This window comes from Colletotrichum phormii, assembly GCF_030913505.1.
Source record: "Colletotrichum phormii strain CBS 102054 chromosome Unknown BDP81scaffold_1, whole genome shotgun sequence".
Lineage (NCBI taxonomy): Eukaryota > Fungi > Ascomycota > Sordariomycetes > Glomerellales > Glomerellaceae > Colletotrichum > Colletotrichum phormii.
The window spans coordinates 4,086,444-4,111,937 of NW_026851443.1; the positions used below are offsets into that span (position 1 = coordinate 4,086,444).

The following is a 25,494-nucleotide window of genomic DNA, read 5'->3' on the forward strand; positions in this document are numbered from 1 at the left end:
AATATCTGGATCGCCAATTTAACTTTCAAACTCAGCCCGTGCCAACCAACCTCCAGCAATGTAAACTTAAAAACACCAGACCTACGACGGCATGTGAGCCAACATCACAAGAACGCAGAGGCAGTCATTGATCAAATCATCACTTTGGTATATGGCAACTAATATCTCAACGCGAAAAAGAGAAACTCCGTAACTCTGTCACGACTTAGCAAGTAGAGCCACCCTTGCAGTGCTCCTCGCACTTGGCCCTCCACTCCTTGCCACCGAGTCCCTCGAAAGTCAAGAACTCGTTGCCGTTGTTGTACACGGCGTAGCATTTCTAGATTTTCTCCGCAGTTAGTGACCGTAAAAGACAACGACCTGTTGATCTCAGAAGGGGAAAAAAAACTCACGCCATCCTTGACTTGGGAAAAGACGGTATCCTCGTGGCCCTTGGGCTTGTTGAAGAAGACACCGGCGCCCGAGTATCCGTTGCAGGCGGCCTCGAGGCATGTGCCGTCGCCTGTGTTGCACTTGCAGCCGACGTGGGTGTTGGCGGCGGCCCTATTGTTTGCGTTATGATTAGTAGATGCTCGGGGGATTTGGAGGTTGAGAGAGGTCGACATGGAGGTGCTTACATGTAGGGCAGGACAACTGCCAGAACAACCTTGGTGAAGTGCATCTTGAAAAGAGAGTGGATGGCTAAGGTATGCCGTGAAAACGAGTGTTTGGGCTGTGGAATGAGCAGGTAAGGCGAGGATGACTTCGAGTTCTCTTCAACTCCCCAGACGAGACTCGAATACCCTTTTAAACAGATAGCATTCCTTCTCAACTTCAACTTCACAAGGGGAACGACAAATTCCCGGCTGATGGATCTCTAGAATACACTAGTTTCCCTATGATGATCTACTTAAATTAAGCCAGTTTGAAGTCAAACTCTATGTCTAATTCCATATTCCTACCGGGCTCCTAGACTCGCGCAACTCGCCTCATTCATCAACGGCAGTTCCCACAACTTCACCCAGCCATCGCGGCCTGGCTCTAGCCCTACCAGGCTTAGAGGCTTAGACCCTCTAACGTGGAGAAACTGAGAGAAAAAAGGAGTCGTTTGATCTTGCGGTAGTTCATCTCGTGGGGCCTGTTCCTGAGTCGGACGAGATTGGATACATGTGGAGAGCGTCCGAGCAAAAGATAATCGGAATCCCAATCTCTATCCGGTGCGGGAGGCATCAGAGAGTGCAGCAGAACACGGATAACCTAATCGAGATAACGCACGATTCAGGCTTCCCAAATTTTGGAAGCTTGGGTCCGTACAGCGGACTACTCCATATTGAAATGCTCGAGTCTAAATCCTATTACTCTCCTTTCTTGTGTGGGTACGGATAGCCCGTCCCTTGGCCGTACGGAGTACTCTAATGGAGAAATCTCTCGGAGCCGGATTGCTCCGTAGCGGGTTTTGCTCTCGAGCTCTACGACGTTACAAGCCAGTACGCTCGCCAACGGGTGATCCGAACGTTCATCTTGTGCTTCAGCTGCCCAACAATGCCGGATACATGACTAAGTCTAGCATGTAAAGAACAATTCGGTAGCCTAGAGCCCTAGACCGGGGGCGCAAACTGAGGAGTAAAGACTGTAAGGCGCAGCGAACTGCCAAGACTACGCTCAATCTATCTTACGTGTAAGCTGTTATGGTTCTCAAACTTTGTACCACAATTTACACTACCGAGCTTCAGTCTGTGAGCAATATGGCGGCTCCGCGTCGCTGTCCGTCAAGACCCCGAGCTGATTCTTTCTGGGGCGTAGGCGGACATATAAGGCGTAGTCCAGCAGCATTCGAGCTAAATGATTTCTCATCACCATCATCCAAGTCCCTCATTCTCTGGAGCGGTGAGGTCCTTTGGAGAGTCCTATTGCGAAGGCTGTGCCTCCTCTTTGGTTATTTCTGTCAGGAAAAAGAGTCGCAGTGACATTCGCGACCACACTCAATTGAGCTGTACTGGCGCTTCAGTTCTATGCTTGCTTGCAACTGTGGATATCTTGAGGCCACTGCAGTATGGAATCATCGCTGTTGCAATCCCGGCAACAGGCTCAACAACCGGCAGGCTGGAGTCTGGGTATCTTCAACACGCGGTATTATTGCACCTGCGCGGTAGCAGCAATCGACTAGACCCTCTCGAAAACGGACCGGCGAAGAGATCCAAGTTGCACTGGTAAGCCGCGGTCACGGAGGATGCGGCAGCTGCGGGGTAAGCAAGGTGGGCGATGCGGAGACTATGCGGAGGGCCTTTTGCCGGGCGGCCTCTTCCGCTGTGGGGCCGAGAGGCCGGAACTCCGGAGTCATCCCATCAAAAGGGCAAACAACCATAACCCCCCCTCTCGACGGACTGAATTCACGTAAGGGCTGATATGCAGTTCTACGCTCTGAGCGCTTTCCAGTGGAGACTCGCTCCTAATTAAACAGCATGTGGAAGAGATCTCAAAGTAATTCAGGGCATGTAAGGCCCTGTGATTGTTATTCTATGAAGAATAGCGACTCCATTCCGCTCCGTACTACATATCATCATGATGCTCATCGTCATTACTCGGCCATCCACCTATCCTGGGTATGTTCTGTGCTGAGTACCTGTGTCCTGACCAATCGAGACACTGCCGCTGAGTCAGTATAAATCAAGACTATGCAGGCTCTCCAACTCGACTTACGGCTTCTGCATCCTAGAGCCTCAATCTCTTATCTATGGCCAGCAGTAAGTGCAACGTGCATGAGTACACGCTACAAACGCCGTATTGGGCTTGTTGTATTTATCGCAGTACTCGTAGCACTCCATCAGGTTCTTGTCGGGGCAGACCTGTGCGCTGGCGAAGGAGAGGCCGGCTACGAGAATAGATAGGACGGGTGCGAGCTTCATGTTGGCGACTTGTCTCTCTAGTGTTGAAGGTCTGAGGATCCTGCGTGCTGCGAGGAGGGGGGCTGCTTAAAGGGCTAATTGTCGACTTCCCCTCTCGCCTTCTTATAAGCAGACCTGCCCATACAATATATCTTAGTTTGTTTTTGAGAAATACGCTCACAAGTGGTAGGGCCTGGCAGGGCCGGTGTTGATGATTTCCCCGAGTCGGGAATCATAACACTCGCAACCCGACTCGGGAAATGACCACGCGTGGAGCAAACAAAAGCCTGGGCCTTAATCTAATGCTTTGACACATGAACACATGATAACCGTTGTGACTGGAGAGAGAGATGGAGTCGAGCCTATGGCAGACTGTCTAGCAATAGAACATGACTCAAAGCCCCAGTCTCCAGCACGGCTATACGGCGCAGGGCCCAATGTATAGCATTGGAAATGAACTTACGCAGTAGTAGCGAGAAGGCCGTGCTTCGAGTGGCGAGGGATCATCATCTTAAGGTTCATGACTATAATCTACACTAGGGCGTCACCACTGTTTTTTAAAATTACCAAGGCGACTTTTTTTCTCCGGGAGTAAAACGTTCATCAGGTGCTTGATTTTCAACAGAGAACCAGCGCCGGTGCCGAGCGTTTGACATCGTGGGCTGTTGAGCCTGGCCGAGAGCAACCCTACCAATTTCCAAAGAATGGAACACTCAAATCCCAGCTCTAAAGTCATCTGATTACAGAACAAATAAAGAGATACCATTGACAAACTACGCCGACGTTCAAGGCATCCTACAACTCTTCGCTCCGACCACCCTCCTCTCCCACCTCAAGGAAGCGGACCAGCCGCCTCTTGAGTTCCTCTACACTGATCTTCTCACCACTACTTCTCTCAATAACAGTTTCCTCAGACGAAGACGACGACAATAACGGCGGCGGCGCTGGAGGCAAAAGAACCTCATCCAGGATATGCACAACGCCATCCCTGACCGGCACATCTCTCGCTGATACCGCCGCCCCATTAACACTCACTTTGACTTCAACCGGCCACCCACCGCCGCCCGTACGTCCCGTGCGAATACTCGTATTCGCGCTGCGAAATACCGTCGTCTCGACCGAGAGTGCGACTCTCGCCCCGTCGAGCAGAGTCTGGACCTCCCGTCGCATCTGCCCCGCTCCGTCGGCGTCTTCCCCGAGCTCGTCACCCCCGTCGGTGTCCATCTTCATCTCCTCTTCCATCTCCTTCGTATCGTCCTGGAAAAAGTCTGTATAAAGCACCTCCGCAACAAAATGATACCTCATAAGCGCCTCCAAAAATCTCGCCCCGTCTGGGGAAGAGAACAGGAAATCCATCACTTCTTCGCCCAACTTCGCCCATGCTGCGTTCGATGGCGCGAATACCGCAAGCCCTGAGCCACGCTGGCGCCGCAAAAGCTCCTCGCCCACGCCGCTCCTCTTCATCGCCTTCACAAAAGTCCCCAGCGTCTCCTCCGCCAACGAACCAACAAGCACATCCCACCGGGGCGGCGGGATCAAAACCTCATCAACAAAGTGCACAACACCACTCCCGCTCTCCCTAGATTCAGAAGCGAGCACCCGGGCGTAAAAGTTGACTTCAAACCCCGACGACCCATCCGCGATCCTCGCCCTTTGCTGCTGCCGCCGACGGCCGTCACCGACTTTGAGAACCGTCTCCGCCGTCCGCAGCCCACGGAGGTCCTTGGCGGTATACCGCCCCGGAAGAACGTGGTACTCGAGAATCTCGCCCAGCAGCTCCGCTCGACTACGTTCCAAAACGCCCTCCAACTTCTGAAAGGCGGAGTCCGTGGGGACGAAGACCGTGAGTTGCTGTTGTTCCTGCGTTCCGTTGCTGAGAAGCATATCGTGGACTTTATCGTATGAGTCGAGGAGTGTCGTGAAGTATTCGGTCTGTATGCTGCTCTCCTTGATGATTGTCAGGAGATTCTTCTCTTCGTCTGCCGCACTACGATGGCCATCGTGCTGATTTGATGCCGGATCGCTATTCGTTGTTTGTTGTATGATCGGTGCTATAAGGCCAGTCTCAGCATCGTGGGCGCCGGTTGAATGTCCCATCACACGTCTACCAGCCCAAGCTACAGCCCCAGCAGCTTGGTAAAACATGCCGCCGACAGCGTTTACTACATCGTCGAGTGACGACCGTTCGTCACTCGATACCTGTAACCCGTCCCGATTTGAAGTCTTCGAGCCCACACCCTGAACTTGTAAGGTCGATTGCCCGGGTGTCACACTCCCTGGAAGACTTAAGGCCGAAGCAGCCGCAGCCGCCAAAGGTAAAACACAACTCGCCTTCATGTCCTCGCAATCTTCGGTATCCGATTTCAAAGCTGCAACAGACGACGGCGAAGAATTCGATGATGACGAGTGAACGTGACGTATTAGCTTCTCAGAGAGACTTCGACGGAGAGAGGTAGACGGGTTGAAACATATTTGTATTCGACGCCCCGTGGGGAAGTACTCGCTCCCGATCATAGCTCCTATATAATAAGAATTGTGTCAATTCTTCAGCAAAGAATGGGTCTGAGACATCGCGACCCTGATGAAGTGGGCGGCCCGGGCTCCGCTGATGTAGACTTCTTTGGATGGAGACATAGAGGTTCCCGTCCACCCCCGGGCGGGCGGGCAGCAGCATCGCGACGGGCCATCCGGGTCCGCATATATCGTTTGACTTACACCGCACCGTCGCGGCTCTGCATGTTGTTCCACTTCCTCCCGGTACATGTTTATTTCCAGATTTATCATAGACTGTAACTGGTTAAACATGTCACAAACATTGTCTTGGCGGTGTTGCATAGGACAACAAGGTTGCCGTCACCTGAGTCGATGAGAATACCGGGTCCAAAAGGCATGATGGATTCCTAGGTTCCCTGTGTTGGTCCGGGGTCGGAACGAACCCCACGACTGTTTTGATTCTCGTCCTCTCTGTCTTCATCTCAGAGATGCTCGACTTGACCATGTTGATTCCGTCGAGTTGCGTGGCTCGACTCACACTCTCGGGCCTCCAAACCCGCCAACGACTCGAATCTCCCCAACCTTCTTCTCCACCGTCTCAAACGCATCAACAACCCGTCCACCCCTAACATCAACAACACCCCATCTCTGCTCTCTGCTCTTCCTCGCGCCCCTCTTCTTCCCTTCCGCCCCCGCTCCCGCTCCCGTCTCGTGTTCCCAAACCCCAATCTCATCAAGAAGAACCTCCAAAGCCCAAACAAACCTCACCCCCACGCCATCATCCTCCCCTCCACCCCCGATACCACCAGGCGCAGCAGTATACAGCCTTTCAGCATCCTCCTTATCCCTAGGTATCTTGGTACAAAGCAGGTGCAAATCAAGAAGCTGCGAAAAGACAAGCCCAAATGTAGGTTTATTCCGCCTCGATGCCGCTTGGTTTCCACCGTAGCCGTAGCCTGTGATGTTCAGCGCAGGCGGGTTGAAGATTGATCGGAGGGTTGGGTCGACCGCCTTACTACTGCTGCTCGTGCCGGTTTCTCCTCCATTCGGTGGTGGCGGCGGTGGACCGCCTTGCGCATTCACGGAGGTCTTGGACATCGTCGACTCCTTTGAAGAGCTCGTACTGTTGAGGAGCATGATCAACGGGCTAGTCTCTAAAGTCCTGGATATATATCGCAGGTGGGAGGATAAGTGTTGCAGCGAATCGTGCGCGGACTGACGGTCGCGGCGGGTGAAGAGGGCCGTCATGAGGCTGTGGAAGTGGGTGATGAGGATGATGTCCGGCAAGGCTGAGTCTTTTGAATCGTTTTCTGGGGATCTGCTCTCGGGTGCTGCCACGGCTGGAATCGCGTCGGGGATCTCGTCTCCTGGTGGTCTGCTCTCAGTCTTCTCCTCGTGAGACTCTTTTGTGACTTGGTCTGGTGTTTCTTCCAGGTTGTTGTTTAGGTCGTTCTCCTCTGCGCCTTCAGTGACTTCCTCCTCATCTGCTCGTTCGGGAGAATCTGCAGCCGTGAACGGTGTCGGGGACCGAATCGTCGAAGGCGGCGGCGACAGCGAAGACGACGAAGAAGATGGCAGCGAGATGGCGTCGTCCTCATCGTCGCTGTCGGCGATCTCTGTCCTCGTAGACTTGGTCGGCTGAGGCAGCGGCTTGAGTTCCGGCAACACAATCCTCACTGGCTGCCGTGGTTCCTGTAGCTCTGGCGCAGTGTGTCCACTCGACGAAATCGCCGCATCCTCAGCAGAAACTTCCACACTACCCATGCTTTCCACGACCCCTCCATCCTTCGTCTCGCCCGCCGCATCATCGTCATCCTTCTCCAACCGCTTCTCCCCAGACGGTGCCCGGAACCCCGGCGGGGAGGAAGAGACCCGCGGCTCAGGACTCTCAGGCGGAATGTCCAAGTCGCCGAGAACCTGCCACAAACCCTCGAGATCGAAAACTCTAGAAACAGAGACCCTCTCCAGGCACCGCCTCAACCTCGTCACCAAATCCGCATCCGCCTCAGCGGTGCTGCGCACCACGAGTTCCGTCCGAATAGCATCCCTCAGCGGCGGGAGAATAGCCGCAGGAGGCTGCGTCGTAACAATCATCACCCTCGCTCCCTTCCCTCGGTCACCCCCAGACTCGTCTCCGCAGAGTGTCTTCGCCAGCGCCTGCATCGAAATCTGAACACCAAAAGTCAGCCGATTTCGCTCTGCTCATAACTCCCCGCGACATATAAAGATAAGCCAAGGATGACAGAGACAAGCGACAAGACCTCACCAAAATTCCCATCTGCTCACTCTCAGAACTAAGCCCAACAACACTCCCCCTCTCGAACCCGCCGCCGAGAACCTCCTCATCGACGTCCCGGCTCCCAACCTGCACTTTGCCCCTCGCCATCGCCGCGCCTCTCCGCTTCGTCTCCCGACTGCAGAGGACGGCCGCGGAAACCGGCTCGAGAGGGAAATGCGAACTCGCCTGCGACGCGGGGAAGATCATCATCTCATCACCGCCGTCGTGGCTGCCGGCGCCTGCCATAGTGTATCGTATGCCTTCCCTCCTTCCTTCCTTCTTCCTCGTCGGTACACGCGCGCCTGAGGCTCACCGTTGCCCTAGACGTCATAGAACGAGACAGATGACCAAATCGAAAGGTGTCATTTCCATGTCATTCCAACATTTGCTCTTTTCGTCGACTTCGGCGTCTATACCCCCAGGGCTTGAATGATGCTGGTGAGAAAGGTATCGTCAAGTCACATGACAGCAGCTGTCGACAATTGTGCGGACAAAATTCCGGGTTCCAGGCCAGGGGGGATCTGATGTAGGTAAATACTCCGCTGGAAATCTCGATCAGGTCTCGGTGATTTCAGGGCCAACAGGCACAATGGACAGGGCCTTATCAGCCACCTCAATGACATCACCCCTGTGTCTTGCATGATTGTCACTCATGCAGCCATGTTCACTCCTTACCTTATCTTACTCAACACATCCCATCCGGACTTCGCCAGACCAAAACCTTGCTAGGGGGACTAGTCATGCATTTTGTGCTTTTTCGTGTCAATAAGCTGATCCCTTGTTCCAAAGATACCATGCACATGTTATGCTGTCATTGTCACTATCACTATTGAATGCACTGCACATTGCCAGCAAGGGTCACGCGAGGTTCAATGTTCTCTATTTTCAGTAAAGCTAATTCATAACAATCTGCCGACGGACTGTTGAATGCCTGCTCTATGCCTTCCCTTTGTGTAAAGTGCCTCTGCCGGCCCTGGAATATTTGTAGCAAAAGAGGCAGAAAAGGAGGCTCGTTTCCTCCCAAAGAAATATGATTATTCACGAGAAAGGTATCACTTGTCGGGTGGTGTGAAAATCCAGACGCATATGTGCGACCGCTCCGCCCTGACACTCGTAGTTCTCGTCCTGATGGCTTCTCCAAGAGCCACCCCAACCCAATTCGAGATCCCAACCGTATTGACTCCCTCCACAGATGATCCAGAATTCGATATTATCGGATCCGTAGCCCAATGTGTTCGCATTGTAACCAGATTTGGCTCAAACAACTTCACGTCGTTCGTTCTTGGGGTGCATTGACTACACCCTTCCCCTTTCTTGAAACTGATCGCCTTGAAGTGAGGCGTTTAAAAAGTGACAAGGACTCTCTCCGCTGTATGCGTTCGCATTCGTCTTCGTGTGTCCTTTGCTGTGGCTCGATGCGCTCGTGTCCAGCTTCCTAAGTTCTGCGTGACCACTAGGCAGCAGTCCCAGGCGCAGGAGGGGGTGCCATTGCATCAGAAACCTGGCGTCTTCGACCACCCTTCAGACTCTTGACTCTAGCCATGAAGCCTCCAGAAGGCTTGCTAGGTCCATCCTCCGTCGGTGACATAACGTCAGCTGTGGCACGACGCTCAAGGCCATTGGCGGAGCCTCGTCGGGGCACTGGGGGAGGTCCACCAGGCGATCGGGTACCGTTGTCAGCTCGCTTGACAGAGATTGTCTCCGGCTCCTTTCCATACTCCGAAAAGAAGGGGTTACGCTCGCCAGTGTACGAGATGCTGCCGGAGGGTCCATTGGCATCGGGGGATCGGCGAGAGGTGTATGCTCCCTCGGGATTGGTAATCCGACCAGAAGGGCCATATTCGCGAGGCTCCCGCTTCATTCCACGAATACGCTGGGCAATGGACTTGCTGCGCCCAAGGCCTTCGGAGGTCGACTGCTGGGCTTGCTCAGCTTGAGTCTTCTGGATGGCAGCACGGGCAGCAGGAGTGCCCTCCAGGAAGGTCGAAGCACCGAGTCCCATGGATTCCTCTCCGTAAACAATCGAACCGCGAGCTCGGGGGTCGAAAAGTGCGGGATCGTTCTTTCGCTCGGCAAGTCTCGCAGCAGTTGCAAAGTCTGCAGATGCCTCGCCGTCGTTGTGGCCCATGAAGACAGCATGATCAGGGCGCTTGTTGAGGGGACCGGAGCCGCCAAGGGACATGTTGAGGGAGTCCTTGGCAAAGGCTTGCATCGGTGCACGTCGGCTACCCTTGCGGTTACGGTGGGGGTTGGCTGCGTCGAAAGGACCATCGTGATGGAACACTACATGGCATTAGCCTTGGAAACTCCATCAAAATTGGGGTTTACTCACGTCCGGTACCGTAGATGCTGGTGGCATCTAGTTGGTCAATGATGTCGATTTTGCGACTGGGCTTCTTCGGGTCCTTATCCTTTCCTTCCCGGGCACGGCGCTCTCTCTCCCGACGTCTAGCTTCTTTGGCCTTTCTCTCTTCGTCGGTAGGGGACTTTTCGATATCAATCAGAACGGACGACTCGGAGTTTCTGCGCGGTCGGCGTTCCTGAGGTCGGCGTTGGGGCGATCCTGGGGCTCCGCCAGGTCGGGGAGGACCACCGCTGCCCTGAAGGCGTCGCTGTCTCATCGCCTCCTCCTGAGATCTCGACGGGCGGTGTCCGGGTGGCGGAGGACCGCGACGAGCTCCAGGCGGTACGTTCTCACGTCCTGGCACTCCAGGAGGGCGGTTCGTCGGGGGTCGGGACTGCTTCTGATCGTTAATGGTGAGACCATCCTGTCGAGCGAAAAGTCAGTAAGTTGCCAAAGCCCAGTGTACGCACGGCAATGATTTGACTCGGGCCCGAGGGATCGATCTGGGCTGCATCAATTGATTGATCGGGGGCCACGTACAAACAGCTCCTCAGCGGTAGGCGATGCCTTATTATCCAGCGATTTCGACATGGTGCCTGCTCCGATCAAATTCGGTTGACTACTCGAGTATGATGGATCGAGGAATGGGTTGCGCGAGACAGGTCGGGGAGGGTCGTCAAAAGGCGAAGCGGGCGAGGTGTTATTCGTAGTGCCGGAGAGTAGTGGGGAGGCAGCGCGGTTGCGAAAGGGGTTGTTGGATGAGAGATTAAGCGTTAAGCCAGCGCCAGCAGATTTGCTAGGTTGATGGCCTATTCCAAGGAAGTAAAGTTAGTACTCGATAGGAGGAAGGAGAGAGACAGCGACGGCTCCGTGCATGCGAATGACGGCGAGGGGTAAAGGGATATGAAACATGAGGGAGGTATACATGACACAGCAGGTTCAACAACTGGGTGGAGCGGGCGCGGTGCTTGCGTTTGCTTGGGCGGCAGTGCAATCCGTGAGAAAGGGCGGCTCTCTTCCTGTTGGACAGGGCAAAAGTCAAAGGGGGGAAATCCGGGAAGATGGTGGCAGGCATTGAAAGGGGTGGGTGGGAAGAGGGATGAAGGTTGGGTAGGATAGGACATGCCGGCGCATATTCATCCCCTACATCCGTATCAATGTTTGATTCTTGGCTTACCTGGCTGTGCTGATTGTGTAGACATTTTGGCTGTAGTTTGTGAGGTGTACCGTGTGGGATGGTGTGGTACCCGCGACGGGAGGGATGACCAGATGAGAATATGGATAATGATGATGGACAGGCGCGTCGTATTGAAAGTCAAGGGATCGGCCTTTTCTCCCGCGAAAAAAAAGGGGAGCTGTACGACCGATTGAGGAGGGAGCGGCGAGCGTTGCTAGCAAGCTTGATTTTCTTTGGCTGTCAAATGGCCGTTCCTAGCGTCATGCCTCTGCAGGGACAAACAACAACGGGGGGAACGGGTTTTTGGAGGAGCCACCCGACGGTTCCTCGGCAGGTCACTGTGCGGTGCGATGCGCGGTGTGTGTGTGTGTGTGTGTGTGGCAACGTGCGGGCGAGCAAGCTGCGGTAAGGTAGAGTGCGGTCGGGATCCGGAGTCGTAGGTGGGTGGGTGCGTGGGTTGAAAAGAAGAAAATAGGGGTGAGTTGTAATATCGTAGATCCTCGATAATAGTCGGTAATGCGCGTCTGTCTGGTTTGTAGTGCAGCGCGGTGCCTTTTTCTCTTGCTGGATCCGACGTCAGCTCAAAAAAAGCATTCCTTTGGGCCTGGAGGGGGTGAATTGGTTTGGGGGGGGGGGGGGGGATCAATTGATTATCGGATAATTGATTGGATCCAAATCATCCAATTCAGGGGGAGATTGCTGGTCTGCCGGGAAGCGAGTGGTTTGGCTAGGTGGCTAGGAATTTTTGGGTGGTAAAGTGGTGGATCTGGGGTCCACGCGCCATCCACGACTGCGAGGATGAAGGGGTTTGGCTGCTTGGGTTTGGACAGGATTGGGCGGGCACTCGACCAAAAGGCTGGATGATGCCGACGACTGGATGAACGCGCGACAACCGAGCCAAGCAGCTGTCTGAAGAGTGGGCCAGAAAGGGAAATGCAAGCTCACCTTCTCTTTTGACCTATGTCCGTCCTTTGCTTTTTTTTCTTGTTCAGTCCACGTCCTTGCCAGAGGTGCGGAACAACGTCGTCTCTCCCACAAGAGGGCGCTTCGACGGGTTAATAAGTCGATACTAGGTAATTCAAGCTGTGCGATCGAGATACCCCAAAAAGGATCCGGGGTGGTGTCTGGGTGAGTGAGGGTGCTTGACAGCTCGTACAGTCGCTGGTCTGATGTGACACGGGCTCGGTGCGCCTACGGACCCGGGTTGTCCCAAATTCTGGGTCGCTTTGATGTGGTCAAGTCGGACGAAGGTCCCAACGGGATCGGATCGCGCTCTCGAACCCCAAGTCGTCAATAGTTGGCGCTGGACGTGTACTGTATTCCCTTGATCGGGATGACCGTGTCTCTGCGAAGCGAGACGTGACGGAAAAAAGAAGGTGCAGTATTTCTGCGGAAATGGTAATGTGATGTCGCTGTTCCTAGTCGTGTTCGGACGCTTAGAGAATGCGGGTGGTCTCTGGATATGAGATGCGAAGTCGGATGAGATGGTGAGTCGAGATGAAGGCAAACGGATGAGAGAACGGACGAGACGTTGAAGCGAGAGACGTGATGCTGCTTGAGAGTCCGTTCAACTCGAGAGGATGTCGGCGAAAGAAAAACGAGGGACGGGTGCAGGGCAGTGGAAAGTCCCTTGAGGCAGGTGAGGCAGGTAAGGCTGGTCCACTCGTCGAAGGGGGGGAAGCTGCGAGGCGGAAGAGGAAGGTACCTCCCGTTGAAGGAAAGAACAAAGGAAGGAAGGCGCGAGGCTTAAAGCTTGAGGCTTGGTGTTGAAAGGCACGAGGCACTCCACGAGTCGTTGAGCAAGTGGAAGGAGGTTTCTACCTATACCTAGGTAAGGTAGCTTCGAACGGAAAGGAAGGACTGGGTGATCGAGTAAGAGGAAAGAAGGAAGCCACAGCTAAGGCAGGTGAAGTGGGCAGCTGAGGAGGGGCAGGCAAGAGCGATGATTTTATTAGTATTAGTCGACTTTGGTTCCTTCCTTTTCGTCGTTTGGTCTTTTGGGGGGAAAGAAGGCACGAAAGATTAGAAAGGGAAAGAGACAAACTGCCTTGGAACGGAGAAGAGAGAAAGAGAAGGAGGAGAAATAAAAAGGCAAGTAAAGTAGAAAAGGAAACAGAACGTGGACGATGCAGCAAGAAACATCCCAACGACCTAACGACGCCCTCCCGATCCCCGCGCATTCCACCCGTTCCGATCGCCTCCTCTCCATTTCGACATCCATGGATGTCATCCCCATCCCATCACCCATTAGTATTACCCATCACCCTCATCTGCCAGCGGCACCTGAACTGGACCAGGACCTGGACCCGGTCTGGCACATGAGCCACTCGACCTCAATCTAAGGCACCAAACCCGTTCGTACCTATCTGTACGTACGGGTAGCTTATTTTCCTGTAAGCTCACCTCCCTCCCTCCCTCATGAACATCATAAAGAGAAGAGGAGACGCTGACGACGGCGGATACGGTTGGCTGGGAGGACGCCTCCTCCAGCTTGGGGCCCCTCAGCCCGGATTTGTGGCTGCATCGTGGGCGGTGAGCATGGCTTTCGGAACCTCGTGCTTCATGCCTCTACCAATACACTGGACCTTCATTACCAGGTGGGTAACCACATCCTGTTCCCTACTACCACTACTTCCGCCTACCTTACTACGGATTATACTACCTCTACGTCCATCACCACTCCTACCCCTCTCACTGCTCCTTCTAGCTGGCTATTCGAGTACATTAGGTTGTTCAGAGAATGCGGATATACTTTGAGACAGTGACAAAGACAACAGTGACGAGGTTAGCAGTGACAACACGAGAAAAGGGGTTGACATTTAGTTGACTAGCGGATCGTTCATCACCCACTGAGAGAAACAAATTGTTCAAACAGAATACCTTACCTCGAACTCATGACCTACACGGCTATTCCTTGCCCTGTCATGGACCATGGACGCTAACTATTCCATCATCTCCCGTAGGGTACACGGCTTTCCAACCGGACTAGGCTTCAACGGCGCGATTCTTTTTCTTCTCATTTCCATCTCGCCATTCCGACCCAGATATAATAGATCCATCACCAAGTTTCCAACCAAAAAAGATGGCACGGATGGCCACCGCTGCTCTGCATATCTGCCGCTCTACGGAGTACACTCGAACAAGTATCGCGGCATGGGGTCTTTGGAAACACTAGCCATGACCAACGCGGGAGTGATGTTCCTCGGCTGACCGGGGTGCAGACGAGACGTGCCGACGACACACCCCAGGACCCCTAATAATCCTAATTATTTTAAACTAAGGCAATTCAACAAATTGGCCTACGGTTGAATGACAGGGTGCAATGCGCCTAGACTCGCCTCCGATGGAGTTCCGCAGAACAAGCCGGCCACGAACAATTGAGAGGACATGCACCACTCGTCCTCCAACAAACGACGGGCTGCGCGTGGAAACAAAACGGACGGACCGGAACAGACGACGAGCAAAATTGTGGGCGCTGGAGCCATCTAGCCGACAATGCTTCGGTCGTTTCCCCCTCCACCGGGTCACAGCCATCCAAACCATGCCTTATACTGTGTATGCACACACCGGCTACTACCGACGAGCCTTCTCTGAGCTACGGACACCTTGACTTGGCCCCGTGTCTGTCAGGTACTTGTGGCATGTACCTGACATCAGCCAGGGTCAGACTTGTCTGTCAATCCTCCCGTGCGTGCTCCTCCACTCGGACTCTCGGCTTCTTGTTGCTTGGTTCCTCTCTTTTTCTTTGACCAGAGAGCTCACATACGTAATGAACAGAACCACCTCCTTCCCGACGAACCCGTCTGTCTGCGGCCTGCCTGCGAACGTATGTCCTTGACGACAAAGTCCACAACCCGGCTATTGACACCAACACTGAAATCTTCACCTGGGATCAAGATGAGGGATGGAGCTGTTCATCCGCCCTGGTCTCTCCAGCAGCTGGACAAGACGGAATCACAAAGGGTACCACAGGGGCCTGGTTTGTTGCAACCTGCCCGCCCTTCCAAATTCGCTGGATTGCAACCTCGTGTTGGGGCCCCCTGGTCGTCTCAACCACGCCAAGGGAACATGGGGTACATCAGTTCGAACGTCAGGCCAGCAGCCAAAATCTTATGTTAGGTCCCAGTTGCAGAATCCAGAGTCTCTCGAGCTTTTGCTCGTCGCCATCAGCCTCGGCGTCGCTCCGTTACTACTACTGACAGTTTGACAGTGCCAGCCAGCCCAGTTCCAAGTCTACTACGTATTGTCATGGCACGCACTCGAGCCCGTCTCCCGCCTGACGCGTGACACTTTCAGCCCGTTCGCTGGTTTCCCCCCGCAGGCCCCGGCCATCTCGGTGGCGCCCAATAGTCACTCTCCATCGGACAATTCACTTCATCTTTCGATCTCAGCTGTCATCCGAGCGCAAAACACATCCACTGCTCTCATAGCCAATGCATCGAGGGGAGTCTAGAGACTTAACGGATACCCTTACGCATGAGACCTGAATGGCGAAACAGACCCGCATTGTTCGGAGTGTGATAAGAGCACCGTCGTGTATTCCCTACGGTGTGGTGTTCGCAGCATTCGAGATCGATACGGGCACTCACTCAGCAACCAGCAACCAGCAGAGAGCAGCTTGCCGTATTGCCTTGCCAAGCCTCGGGCAGGGTAACCAAACGGGCAGATGGCGCTCCCCGAAGAGGGAGACAAAACGCCCTCCAATCTCAGCCTCGGACGATCTGATTCGATCAGCCCCCAAATCCGACTCTCCTGGCATACCAGAAGGGATACTGCGCTTCTTCCAGCCAGCAACGCGGGAGCAGACACAACAGACATACGGCAGTTTGAAGACATCGACCGTATTCGCCAATGTTATTGTTATAAATGTCCAGCAAGACCGTGCTTCACTCGGACTGCACCTAAAACCTCATTTGACGTTGATATTTGCGGCCTGCAGGTCCTCCCCTCCCCGTCGTCTTTTTTGCTTTTCTTCATCTCATTCACATTGCGTCTTGATCGGATCGGGGAGCCGCCTTCCATCGTCACGGTCCTCCGTCGAACAAGACTAAGGCCTCAGCCCTCAGGGAACAGCGTGACAGCATCATCCTGGAATCTCATCGCCAATCTGAAACGTAAACGAGCCTTTCGTGGGCGAGAGCATTGGAGCAAAATCTTTTTGATGGGGCTTGTTCATATGAGCAGACGATCATGGGGAATTTGATTAATATCTGCAAAGTACGGATACAACTGCACTACGGATATAGCTGCGCACCAGCCGCACCTGCGATAGTGACCCCACAACAGAACGAGTGAGTGTTGCATGGGGCTGGTCTGCGTAGTGCCAAAGCTCGATCTCCCAGAGATTGCTCTAGGCCCAGCGGGGGCCAGCGCAATTCTTACTTCTTCTTTCCGTCTGTCTCCATCATGGATGGGCTGTCAGCCTGCCACGAAAGGCAGCCCTCATTGGGTCTCCTATTCTTGATTTCTTACAAGTCGCAAACTCAGACTCCCAGCTGCGATTCCGGACAAAGTGGCCGGCTTTCTGGGGGAATCTCTTCCGCCACTTTGACCTTCGGGAATTGCGGGGATACAATCAGGGAAATCGTTCGTCTCAATTACGGCTTTCTTCACGGTGACCACCTCCCGGTCTGGCCCCCTCAACCCACTAATGCCCGCTGAGCCCGAGTCTGAGCCCAACTCCATCTGAGAGAGCATTCGACGGCACCAGAACAGACCTGCTCCTTGTACGAATATACACTGCATAGTATATGGATATGCACGTCACGGTGCCTACCAAACCCGAATCCTGTCGCACGTCGCACTCATTCAACCCGACTCAGCATCCATGAAGCCTGTTCAGATCCTACAGGAATCACCTTGTCTGCATGAGTAGGGACGAAGTCTGGACAACGGGTGTTCCGTGTCCAACGTCTCTTGCGCGTAATGGCAGACTGCCGATGTGATCTCTTGCCTTGGTCAAACAGAAAGAAAACATTCCAACCCATCACCAAGGGAGATGGAGCGGTGTTGAAAGCTCCTTGCCAAGAACCGGTTCAGCCGTACCAATGTCACCTACGAAGGCGTGTGTCAGTCAATAGTGTCTTGTCCGCCAGCAGGTGTTACCGCTCGTCGGTACATGTACTTACGCGGACCTCTCGGCGCCCAGTACTCCCCCGTCTTGGAAATGTCAAGCTGTGCTGTCCACTTGCTGAGACTCTCGGCGGCTTCGTCGGGCGTGACGGCTACGGTACTCAGACGTTAATGACTCCTATGAAACTATTGTCGGGCCGGGTACGTTCACAAGGATATGAAATACTTACCACCGCCATCGTCCCAGTACTTATCGAACCCCACGCCCTTGGTCATCTCTGTACGCATGAAGCCCGGATGCACAATACTGATGATAACGCCCTTATCCTTCAAGTCGAGGCTCAGCAGCTTGCCCACCATGTTCAACGCGGCCTTGGATGCGTGGTGGGCATAGTTGCCGCCGCCCTCCTTCTCGTGTCGTAGGGTGATGCTCCCGGACTCGGACGAGACGAGCACGACCTTGGAGTCTTTTTGGAGAAGGCCGGCGTGCGCGAGTGCGTAGACGACGAAGACAGGGGCAATGGAGCTCGTCGTGTACATGCGCTGCTCTTCGGCCCAGTTTGGACCTTTATCGGCGCTGAAGTCCTCCGTCGCAAAGTAGCCCGCCGTGATGATCTGCCCTCGGCTAGTTATTAAACACACACTCCGGTCTGGTGAGAGGGGCCGCCGGCGGGCCGGATGTATGAGAGGGATCAACATACCACCGTCGACAACGGTTTCGAACCACCAAGCACACTGACTAAGGTCTTGCCGACGTTCTCATCCATCAAGTCGATACCTGGCAGCCACTTTACGGCATCGGAGAAGCCTTCGGGTCCTTCTTCGGAACGCGTGGTGCCGTAGACGGTGTTGCCCGCGTCCGCGGCGTACTGCTTGACGAGGGACGCCCCCAGGCCTCGCGTGCCGCCAACAACTAACACAGGAGACATGATACTCTGTTAACCTGGTTATCTTTAGGATTCGTATCTGCCGGTATTTGTGTTCTATTTTCGTTCTATTCCGGCTCACTCTCAAACACTTCTGGAATGCGGCACCCGTTGGAGAACTAATGGGAGGGGCTTCGAGGGAGACGGCTGAGGAATGTTAAGGGAACGGAGGAAGTGGTGAGCAAAGCTCAGCTACCTTATCGTGACGTAGGTGTCGCAGTGTACTGGCGGCTGGCCCAATTATGCATGGCGAGTCGCATCACTGTGAATGGCGGGGGAGGGGCCTGGAATCACGTCTTATCGATAAAGTTGGTGTGACGGGGGATTGCTGACTGATCCACAATTTTGACCTCGAACCTCGAACCTCTCTCTGTCATGAGGTGCCTTACTCTGAGTTGGCAGTGAGAAAGCTGCTGCTGATCAAACACACTTTAGGGAGGAGAGTTGAGTTTATACAGAAACTCAAGCCAGGTAAATATAGTCGGTGCTTCCGTTGGCGGCAACGCTGCGGCCATCATGAGCATATCACGACCAAGCTGTTGGAAAGTCATGTGGAAAGGCTTTAATCAACCAATAGAGGTTATTGTGAAAGCATAGTCTGTCCCATTTGAAAATAACACCAAGTAAACTTCGTCTTATCGCGGTCTCAGCCGGCGCGACACCCGACTGAATGGATGGCGAGCTGTCAAACGAAGTGCCGACAAACGGTTCATGAAACCAACCACGCGGTCTGAGTTTCGATTGAGATGCTACTTAGCTTTCGGTAGCATCCTTGCGCAGTGACACGTTTGAGTTCACCTAATGAGGCAAACGGGTGGTGTTCGCTGCTATGAACCATCGCATCGAATTCGTATTCGTTCCAATGTGTCCCTAGATAATGACAGCTGAGAAGGTGCTCAATTGCTCATCAAACCTGAAGCCTTTGATCTCTTCATGAAGTTCCGTTTCACTAATCCCATGTTAAATTGAGCACAAGAACATCTAGCAAACATGGCCCTAGGTTACGGGCTTATCGCCATATACATTGCTGAGATTACAATTGCATATGTGAGTTGTTACACGTTTATATTGAAGATAGTCCTAAACTGACTCAATTTCATAGTACTTCTTACTCGGCATCTACAATGTCTACTTCCACCCGCTCCGCCACTACCCATGACCATTCCTATGGCGCTTCAGCCCAATCCCAAAGAACATCTCCCTCCTAACAGGCAAATACGCCGCCAAAGCCCGTGAAATCCACGAGACCTACTCCGGCGCCGTTCGCGTAGCTCCCAACGAGCTATCCTACATTCAACGTAAATAGCAACCTCACCTCCTCTTTTCCTCCCCGAAGATGTTTATGATCTGAATGGTGTCTTCAATACTAACGCGTAGAAAACCAGCACAAGCATGGAAAGACATCCTAGGCCGCCCCCTCAAATCCGAAATGGCCAAAGACCTCCGCTTCTTCGGCGGCGAGAATTTCGGCCGCGACAGTCTTGTCACGACAAGGCCGGAAGACCACACCCGCCAGCGCCGCATCTTCACGCACGCCTTCTCCAACACGGCGCTCAAGGCACAGGAGCCGTTGTTGGTGGACTATGCTAATCAAATGGTCAAGGCGATGGGCTCGCTCGCCGACCATCAGCGTCAGCTCGCGCACGCAAACGGTGATGCTGATAAAGTCGGGTTAGGGTCCGTCAACATTGTCGACCTCTACAACTTCGCCACCGTTGACATCATGGCGGACCTGACCTTTGGGGAACCGCTTCTGTTGCTCAAGAGGGGCGATTACACCCCCTGGGTGCGTAACGTCTTCGCCGGGCTGAAATTTGTTATCTACGGGCTCGTGTTTCTTGAGATTCCGGTGCTGGGACCGTTTGTGCAGGCTGTCACATCTGCGCCGCTGAGGAAGAAGGCGCAGGAGCATACTGATTTCGCGGGGCAGCTTGTTAATCGGCGGTTGAGGGAGAGGCAGGAACATCCGAAGCCTGATATTTGGAGTTTTGTGCTCAAGCACAACGACGACAGCAGCAGCAGCAGTGATGACGGCGGTGCCAAAGGCAAGGAGAAGGGGCTGTCGGATAGGGAGATGCACGCCAACGCGGCCATGTTCATGGTTGCCGGGACGGAGACGTCGGGGACGGTGTTGTCTGGCACGACGTACTACCTGCTGCGGAACCCGCGGGTATACAGGCTACTGACGAAAGAGATTCGGGGTGTGTTTATGAGGACGGAGGATATTTGTGTTGACGGGCTTGTGGGGTTGGAGTATTTGACGGCGGTGTTGATGGAAGGGTTGAGGTTATATAACCCAGGCGGCGCGGGGATGCCGAGGATTGTGCCGAGGGGCGGAGCGGAGGTTTGTGGGGAGTTTGTGCCGTAAGCTGTAAGTTCTGGGCTCTCTTTCTTTCCCTTGTTTGCGTTTACATGATGGAGATGATGCTGGGCGAGTTGGAGTGGTGTTGTGGCTTACTGTGAGATGACAGACTTTGGTATCCGTTAACCCATACTCGGCCTTCACGAATCCGGAGAACTGGGCGCGGCCGAACGAGTTTGTTCCGGAGCGGTGGATCCATACGGATGCGCCCGAGTGGAAGGATGATAAGAGGGATGTGCATGAGCCTTTTTCTTACGGGCCGAGGAACTGTCTGGGCAAGAAGTGAGTTACCACCGAAGACTACCCCTTACCCTACCTTTGCGACTTCTTATTGTTGCTTTCGTTGCTAACGATGAACCTCTTGTGTCCTGTATAGTCTTGCGTGGTTGGAGCTCCGTTTGCTGCTCGCCAAGACACTGTGGCACTATGACTTGGCGCTTTGTCTCGGTATGGAGTCGTGGGTTGTGCAGAGGAATTATATTACGTGGGAGAAGGGGCCTTTGATGGTTACGCTGAGACCTGTTCAGAGGGACGTATGAAGGGGCTGTGATATGTTTGGGTTTTCTGGAAGTCTAGGCTGATCAAATCTGGGCGGACTAGTATGGGATGCTACGAAGATCTGATATATCATTTGGCCATGAGTTTCCTGCCTGGGAAGGGGAGTTCTTGGTCAAGAGAGCACAGAGTCCAGACGCTACGTTTGCCCAGATCCGACACTTTGCATGCGCCTTTCGTACGAGGGTCAGAATTATAATTACTACTCCAACCAATTCTGCGCCATGCTGACGTGAAACTATGTACGACGAAGATTAAACTACCACATCATACTTCTTCGATTCCCCCTACTTAGTAAACCCCGATGGCCTCGCCTACAACGCTTTTGAAGATACCATTCGGGTCGAATTGCTCCCTGACAGCCTTGAAGCGGGCAATGTGCTGCATTTCTATGTTAGCAACAAGCACTTGTACATCAACGACATGGATCAGCTTACATCGGGGTCAATGTTCTTCGCGGCCTGGGCAAAGACCTCGCGGGTATTCTTGGTCCAGTGCGGGCGGCAGGGGAACTCGTCAATGAGGACCTTGGCAAGATTGTGATCTAACACAGCCCGAGTCAGCGTACATCCTTACTTCATTGAGAAGCTGCGGTAGTATATAGAGCATGTCATCGGGGGGAAACCACTTACAGAAAGGCTCGTTAAACCGGCTATGATCCCCAACAGTCGGTCTAAACGTCGGGAAATCAAGCATAATCACCCCCTTACTCCAATCCGCCCCATCAGCAGTCCCATACGTGACCTGCCCCAACAGATCAAAATACGGCCTCCCAAACTTGATATTAATCCCGCTCCGATACGTCGACGTCATAACAATCAACTTCTTCGCCTCGTCACCAAACAACGCCCTCACGCGCTTCAGCATGGCATTCGCCTGCGTGATCGGGAACGCCAGCTCGAGCGTGTACCCCTGCACGCCCACCTCCCACAGCGGCTTCTGGTCCGGGTACAACCCGCCGATGAGCACGTCGTAGTTCCAGCCGTAGACGGGCCACTCTTCAATGGCTATGTTTGTCGTCTTTTCGCGGAAATTGGGTTTCGACCAGAGGCCGAAGAAGATTTCTTCGGCGAGGAGGTTCGAGGTCGGGAGGTAGCGGCCGCTGTCGAGGAGGGTGCGGGCTGTGGTGCCTTCGAGGTCGGTTACGGAAAAGGTGTTTTGGAAGCCTTGTTGGTCTGAAGTGTTTGTTGGGACGACGTCGTAGTAGCGGTGGTGGAATTTGCGCTTGTAGGGCCACCACTGCGTAGTTGTTAGTCTATGGCAATTCATACGGAGAAGTGGTTGTGATTGTGAAGTAGACTTACCCAGAAGTTGGCTGTTGCGTAAGGAGCTATCATGCCATAGATGTCGCCATCAAGGACCTCGCTTTCTTCAAGTCTTTATCACGATCATTAGCTCAGCCGAGGCATGTCAATGTTGAGGGAAACCCACGTCTTCTGTTGAGCGTAAACCTTGAAGTCAGGATAAATCTTAAACTTCATCCGCACAATAACACCCAACAACCCAAGCGAAGTCGACGCAGCAAGCCACGTATCGTCATCATTATCCCTCACAAGGTGCCTCAACTCCCCATTCCCATCAACGATATCCAACTCCAACACACCAGCAGCAACCATCGAATCCTCCCGAATCGAAGACCGATGTGCCCCCATGGCAACACACCCAGCCAGCGTAATATTCCAATTCACAAGCGTGTACCCCGCCGACGCGCCCCGGTCATGGAGATACTCCGCCAACTGCAAAAACGTCACGCCGGCCTCGATGACCACGCTCCCGCCCTCGAGATCAAACTCGGAGATGCCGTTGACATCCTCGGTGCGGATGATGACCGTGTTGGCGTCGTCGGAGCACATTGTGTCGTACCACATGTGGCCTTTTCCCGAGGCGCGGACTTTTTGGCCCGAGGCGATGGCGTCTTTGACGAGGGATTGGATGTCGGATACGCTGGTTGCGTTGTAGACTGCGGCGACGTCGTTGCAGGCGGGGAAGCCTGGGCCGTCGAAGGTGTTGTAGGGGGCTGCGGTGACGGTTTTTGATGCGAGCAGCAGCGTCGCTAGGAGGGGGAGGGGGCGTAGAGACGGCATTGTCGTCCGGGGGAAGGCTTGTTCAGCCCGTGTTGGAGGTAAGGCAAGGAGTAGGATATGCAAGTATTCAAGTCCCTGGCATGAAGGACGAGAGCTCAGGAACCCGTTGGGTAGATGGGATGAACCTGTCGTTCACTTATAATAACAGCATTTTTTACCACTATCTACGCTGTTACATTTACATAGGTCGTGTAAAACTGCCAACCCAAACTCTCCATCAGAACCAATGCCGCGGACCTCGAACAAGCTTTTATGTGATGCCGGGAAACAATCACTTCTCTCAACAGAAAACCTGGTTCAATGGCAGGTCCAACGTCACCCAGGTCGCCCAGATCACCAGGCCAGGAACATAGAGTTGTATCGCAGGTTGCCTTACATCGAGAGGACTGCCTTTCGCGTACCAAGAAAGGAAGTAGAAAGGTTAAAAGAAGAGAGCCAAGACGGTGACAGATCCCGATCAGAGACATGGTCCGATATGTAACGCAACCCCAATGGTCGGTTGGGGTACCGGGAAGGTGACAGCAGAGAACGCGGGGAAAGGCCTTGAATAGCGACGGTAGAGACGAAGATCTTCATTTCTCCTCCTACTCGCATGTCCGTGTGATGAGCAGGGAAGAGTGTGCGGGGTGACAGCGGCACAGCGGATGCGACGCCGTATATGGAGGGGACATGCTAAGGGGAGGTGGAAGAGAAGAAGGACTCGAGAGTCGACATTGGGCAAGGCATTCAAGTATTACCACCATCATCGTCTGATGGCTTGGTAGCCCGGAAGTCTCCTTTGACTTTTATGCATATAATCTGGCATTTGATGGCTAGTAGTGCCTAGTTGAGTAGTGATGTGCAAGGGGTTGAGTGGAGGGCGTTGTTGGTGATTGGTGGGCTGGCCGTCCAGTCCGGACGGACTGCCATGCTCGGAGCGGGGAAGTCGCGGATCGGAGAAGCGGGGCAGTCACCGGCCGAATCACTCCCGTGGAACGAATGGGGCACCATTTGTAACATAGAGGCAATTCCCATATCTACCTAAGTAGTGTGTTATGACGCCAACTGAACAGCTTGAAGTCGATGCCCAACTAGCCGCGAATGGTCATCTTATCTGTTATCTCTTTAAACAGATGTGTCTCATGATCTTTATAGACCCGAAATGGCTCAAGCTTATCTGCCAGTATCGGCGTGATGAAGCACAAAGATATAAAAAGTATACGGAGGTCTGTTGAGAAGAGCTTAGCACCGAGATGTCACGGGCCGTGATGCAAGAGTCCACGTCAAGCCACCCAGCCGGCCTTCACCACCCTCCCCTCCTCTCCTCTTACCTGAGTTTACCATCTAGCCAATGCGTAATCACCCCAGTCTATTCTAGCACACTAACTCCATAATCTTTCTTCACCCCTCCACAGCCTGGAAGTATGTGAAACAGAATACACCAGAACTAGCAAAGAACAATAACATCTCCTTGAAATACCTCAAGAACCTAGAGTTTTGAGCGAGTTTAATCACCATCAATTCAGCAATCTAGGAGCACGGCTTGATTCGTATACGTCTTTTCTCGACTCAGTCAATCTCTAAGTAAGTGGAATAAGCTGGATCCCGCATTTGACAAAACAACAACAAAATCCACATACGGCTAACGACGTCATCCGAGTAGACGCAGTAGTAGGTACCGACTATCTTGACATGCGTATAGAGCCGGCAACCCGCTTACTCGAGGTCGAAGGCCCCAGCGAGGAAGACGAGTCTCTCCCGAGGAGCTGATAATATGCACCGTGTAGGGCATATCATCCTCCCCAGTTAGGAGCACTAAGGCTATATCGTTCTAGATCTCTCGCTTCTCACTCCTCGAGGTGAGTGGACTCGATGTACTCCAGTATCTGCTTGATGGAGCTTGCCCCGAGCTCCTTGATCTTCCGAGGGGATGCCTGGTCTATCTCAAGTCTAATGCCCCTCCCTGATCGGGTCGATAATCGACTCCTTTGGTAAGTCGGCCAGGTACTTGAGCGAGCCTCGTCGTGTCTGCTGGTAGCTTTGAGAACTTGTTCAATCGCTGATAAGTACCCAAGCAATGTAGTATGCATTGTGTGAAATAAGTTCTCCTGTTCCCATAAAGACCACTACGCTTTACACTACACAAAGTCGACTAACTAATACCCTTCTATACTTCTGGCCTAGCTGTAAAGTATTACAAAAAGAATACACCAACACCAGCAAAAAGTACTGATGTAGAGAAATCCCAGGTTTGCTTCTTTGAACTCCCAGCGACATCTTCGCTGAATGGATGCCCTCACGCCTTCTCTGGTATGCTGAAGAACCAAGATACTTTCTTTCAACTCAATCAATCTCACCCA

At 53.4% G+C, this 25,494-nt stretch overlaps 11 protein-coding genes across 11 annotated transcripts; 4 read left to right on the plus strand and 7 right to left on the minus strand.

Annotated features, from left to right (window-relative positions):
* Positions 1 to 170: 170 nt before the first annotated feature.
* Positions 171 to 777, minus strand: BDP81DRAFT_467601 (uncharacterized protein). Its single transcript, XM_060594461.1, has 3 exons — positions 618 to 777; positions 393 to 543; positions 171 to 319 (listed from the first exon to the last, which is right to left on the minus strand). Exons 1-3 carry the CDS (start codon positions 659 to 661, stop codon positions 206 to 208), a joined length of 309 nt encoding a protein of 102 aa, XP_060452348.1. The 5' UTR covers positions 662 to 777; the 3' UTR covers positions 171 to 205.
* A 2,422-nt stretch (positions 778 to 3,199) lies between these two features.
* Positions 3,200 to 5,582, minus strand: BDP81DRAFT_414576 (Fasciclin domain-containing protein). Its single transcript, XM_060589374.1, has one exon. The coding sequence runs from the start codon at positions 5,376 to 5,378 to the stop codon at positions 3,660 to 3,662; it is 1,719 nt and encodes a 572-aa protein (XP_060452349.1). The 5' UTR covers positions 5,379 to 5,582; the 3' UTR covers positions 3,200 to 3,659.
* A 309-nt stretch (positions 5,583 to 5,891) lies between these two features.
* On the minus strand, positions 5,892 to 7,842 carry BDP81DRAFT_456962 (uncharacterized protein; the record flags this gene model as incomplete). Its single annotated transcript, XM_060593231.1, has 2 exons — positions 5,892 to 7,526; positions 7,624 to 7,842. The coding sequence occupies 2 exons, from the start codon at positions 7,840 to 7,842 to the stop codon at positions 5,892 to 5,894; spliced, it is 1,854 nt and encodes a 617-aa protein (XP_060452350.1).
* A 1,246-nt stretch (positions 7,843 to 9,088) lies between these two features.
* BDP81DRAFT_306002 (Pal1 cell morphology protein-domain-containing protein) lies at positions 9,089 to 10,570 on the minus strand (the record flags this gene model as incomplete). Its single annotated transcript, XM_060583233.1, has 3 exons — positions 9,089 to 9,918; positions 9,968 to 10,403; positions 10,520 to 10,570. 3 exons carry the CDS (start codon positions 10,568 to 10,570, stop codon positions 9,089 to 9,091), a joined length of 1,317 nt encoding a protein of 438 aa, XP_060452351.1.
* A 2,661-nt stretch (positions 10,571 to 13,231) lies between these two features.
* On the plus strand, positions 13,232 to 14,650 carry BDP81DRAFT_414578 (uncharacterized protein). The gene is made up of 2 exons (XM_060589375.1): positions 13,232 to 13,753; positions 14,120 to 14,650. The coding sequence occupies exons 1-2, from the start codon at positions 13,575 to 13,577 to the stop codon at positions 14,364 to 14,366; spliced, it is 426 nt and encodes a 141-aa protein (XP_060452352.1). The 5' UTR covers positions 13,232 to 13,574; the 3' UTR covers positions 14,367 to 14,650.
* A 111-nt stretch (positions 14,651 to 14,761) lies between these two features.
* BDP81DRAFT_414580 (uncharacterized protein) lies at positions 14,762 to 15,522 on the plus strand. The gene is made up of 3 exons (XM_060589376.1): positions 14,762 to 14,843; positions 14,934 to 15,270; positions 15,367 to 15,522. Exons 1-3 carry the CDS (start codon positions 14,798 to 14,800, stop codon positions 15,434 to 15,436), a joined length of 453 nt encoding a protein of 150 aa, XP_060452353.1. The 5' UTR covers positions 14,762 to 14,797; the 3' UTR covers positions 15,437 to 15,522.
* Positions 15,504 to 16,408, plus strand: BDP81DRAFT_19538 (uncharacterized protein). The gene has a single exon (XM_060582470.1). The coding sequence runs from the start codon at positions 15,644 to 15,646 to the stop codon at positions 16,205 to 16,207; it is 564 nt and encodes a 187-aa protein (XP_060452354.1). The 5' UTR covers positions 15,504 to 15,643; the 3' UTR covers positions 16,208 to 16,408.
* A 613-nt stretch (positions 16,409 to 17,021) lies between these two features.
* On the minus strand, positions 17,022 to 18,418 carry BDP81DRAFT_19536 (oxidoreductase). The gene is made up of 4 exons (XM_060582469.1): positions 17,930 to 18,418; positions 17,459 to 17,843; positions 17,285 to 17,380; positions 17,022 to 17,210 (listed from the first exon to the last, which is right to left on the minus strand). The coding sequence occupies exons 1-4, from the start codon at positions 18,155 to 18,157 to the stop codon at positions 17,143 to 17,145; spliced, it is 777 nt and encodes a 258-aa protein (XP_060452355.1). The 5' UTR covers positions 18,158 to 18,418; the 3' UTR covers positions 17,022 to 17,142.
* Positions 18,419 to 19,144: 726 nt separating this feature from the next.
* On the plus strand, positions 19,145 to 21,231 carry BDP81DRAFT_477702 (cytochrome P450; the record flags this gene model as incomplete). Its single annotated transcript, XM_060594826.1, has 6 exons — positions 19,145 to 19,215; positions 19,334 to 19,452; positions 19,540 to 19,785; positions 19,831 to 20,498; positions 20,626 to 20,798; positions 20,893 to 21,231. 6 exons carry the CDS (start codon positions 19,145 to 19,147, stop codon positions 21,053 to 21,055), a joined length of 1,440 nt encoding a protein of 479 aa, XP_060452356.1. The 3' UTR covers positions 21,056 to 21,231.
* Positions 21,232 to 21,278: 47 nt separating this feature from the next.
* Positions 21,279 to 23,155, minus strand: BDP81DRAFT_487784 (uncharacterized protein; the record flags this gene model as incomplete). Its single annotated transcript, XM_060595231.1, has 5 exons — positions 21,279 to 21,452; positions 21,509 to 21,615; positions 21,704 to 22,310; positions 22,376 to 22,448; positions 22,503 to 23,155. 5 exons carry the CDS (start codon positions 23,153 to 23,155, stop codon positions 21,363 to 21,365), a joined length of 1,530 nt encoding a protein of 509 aa, XP_060452357.1. The 3' UTR covers positions 21,279 to 21,362.
* A 126-nt stretch (positions 23,156 to 23,281) lies between these two features.
* Positions 23,282 to 23,920, minus strand: BDP81DRAFT_414583 (uncharacterized protein). Its single transcript, XM_060589377.1, has one exon. The coding sequence runs from the start codon at positions 23,620 to 23,622 to the stop codon at positions 23,320 to 23,322; it is 303 nt and encodes a 100-aa protein (XP_060452358.1). The 5' UTR covers positions 23,623 to 23,920; the 3' UTR covers positions 23,282 to 23,319.
* Between the last annotated feature and the right edge of the window lie 1,574 nt (positions 23,921 to 25,494).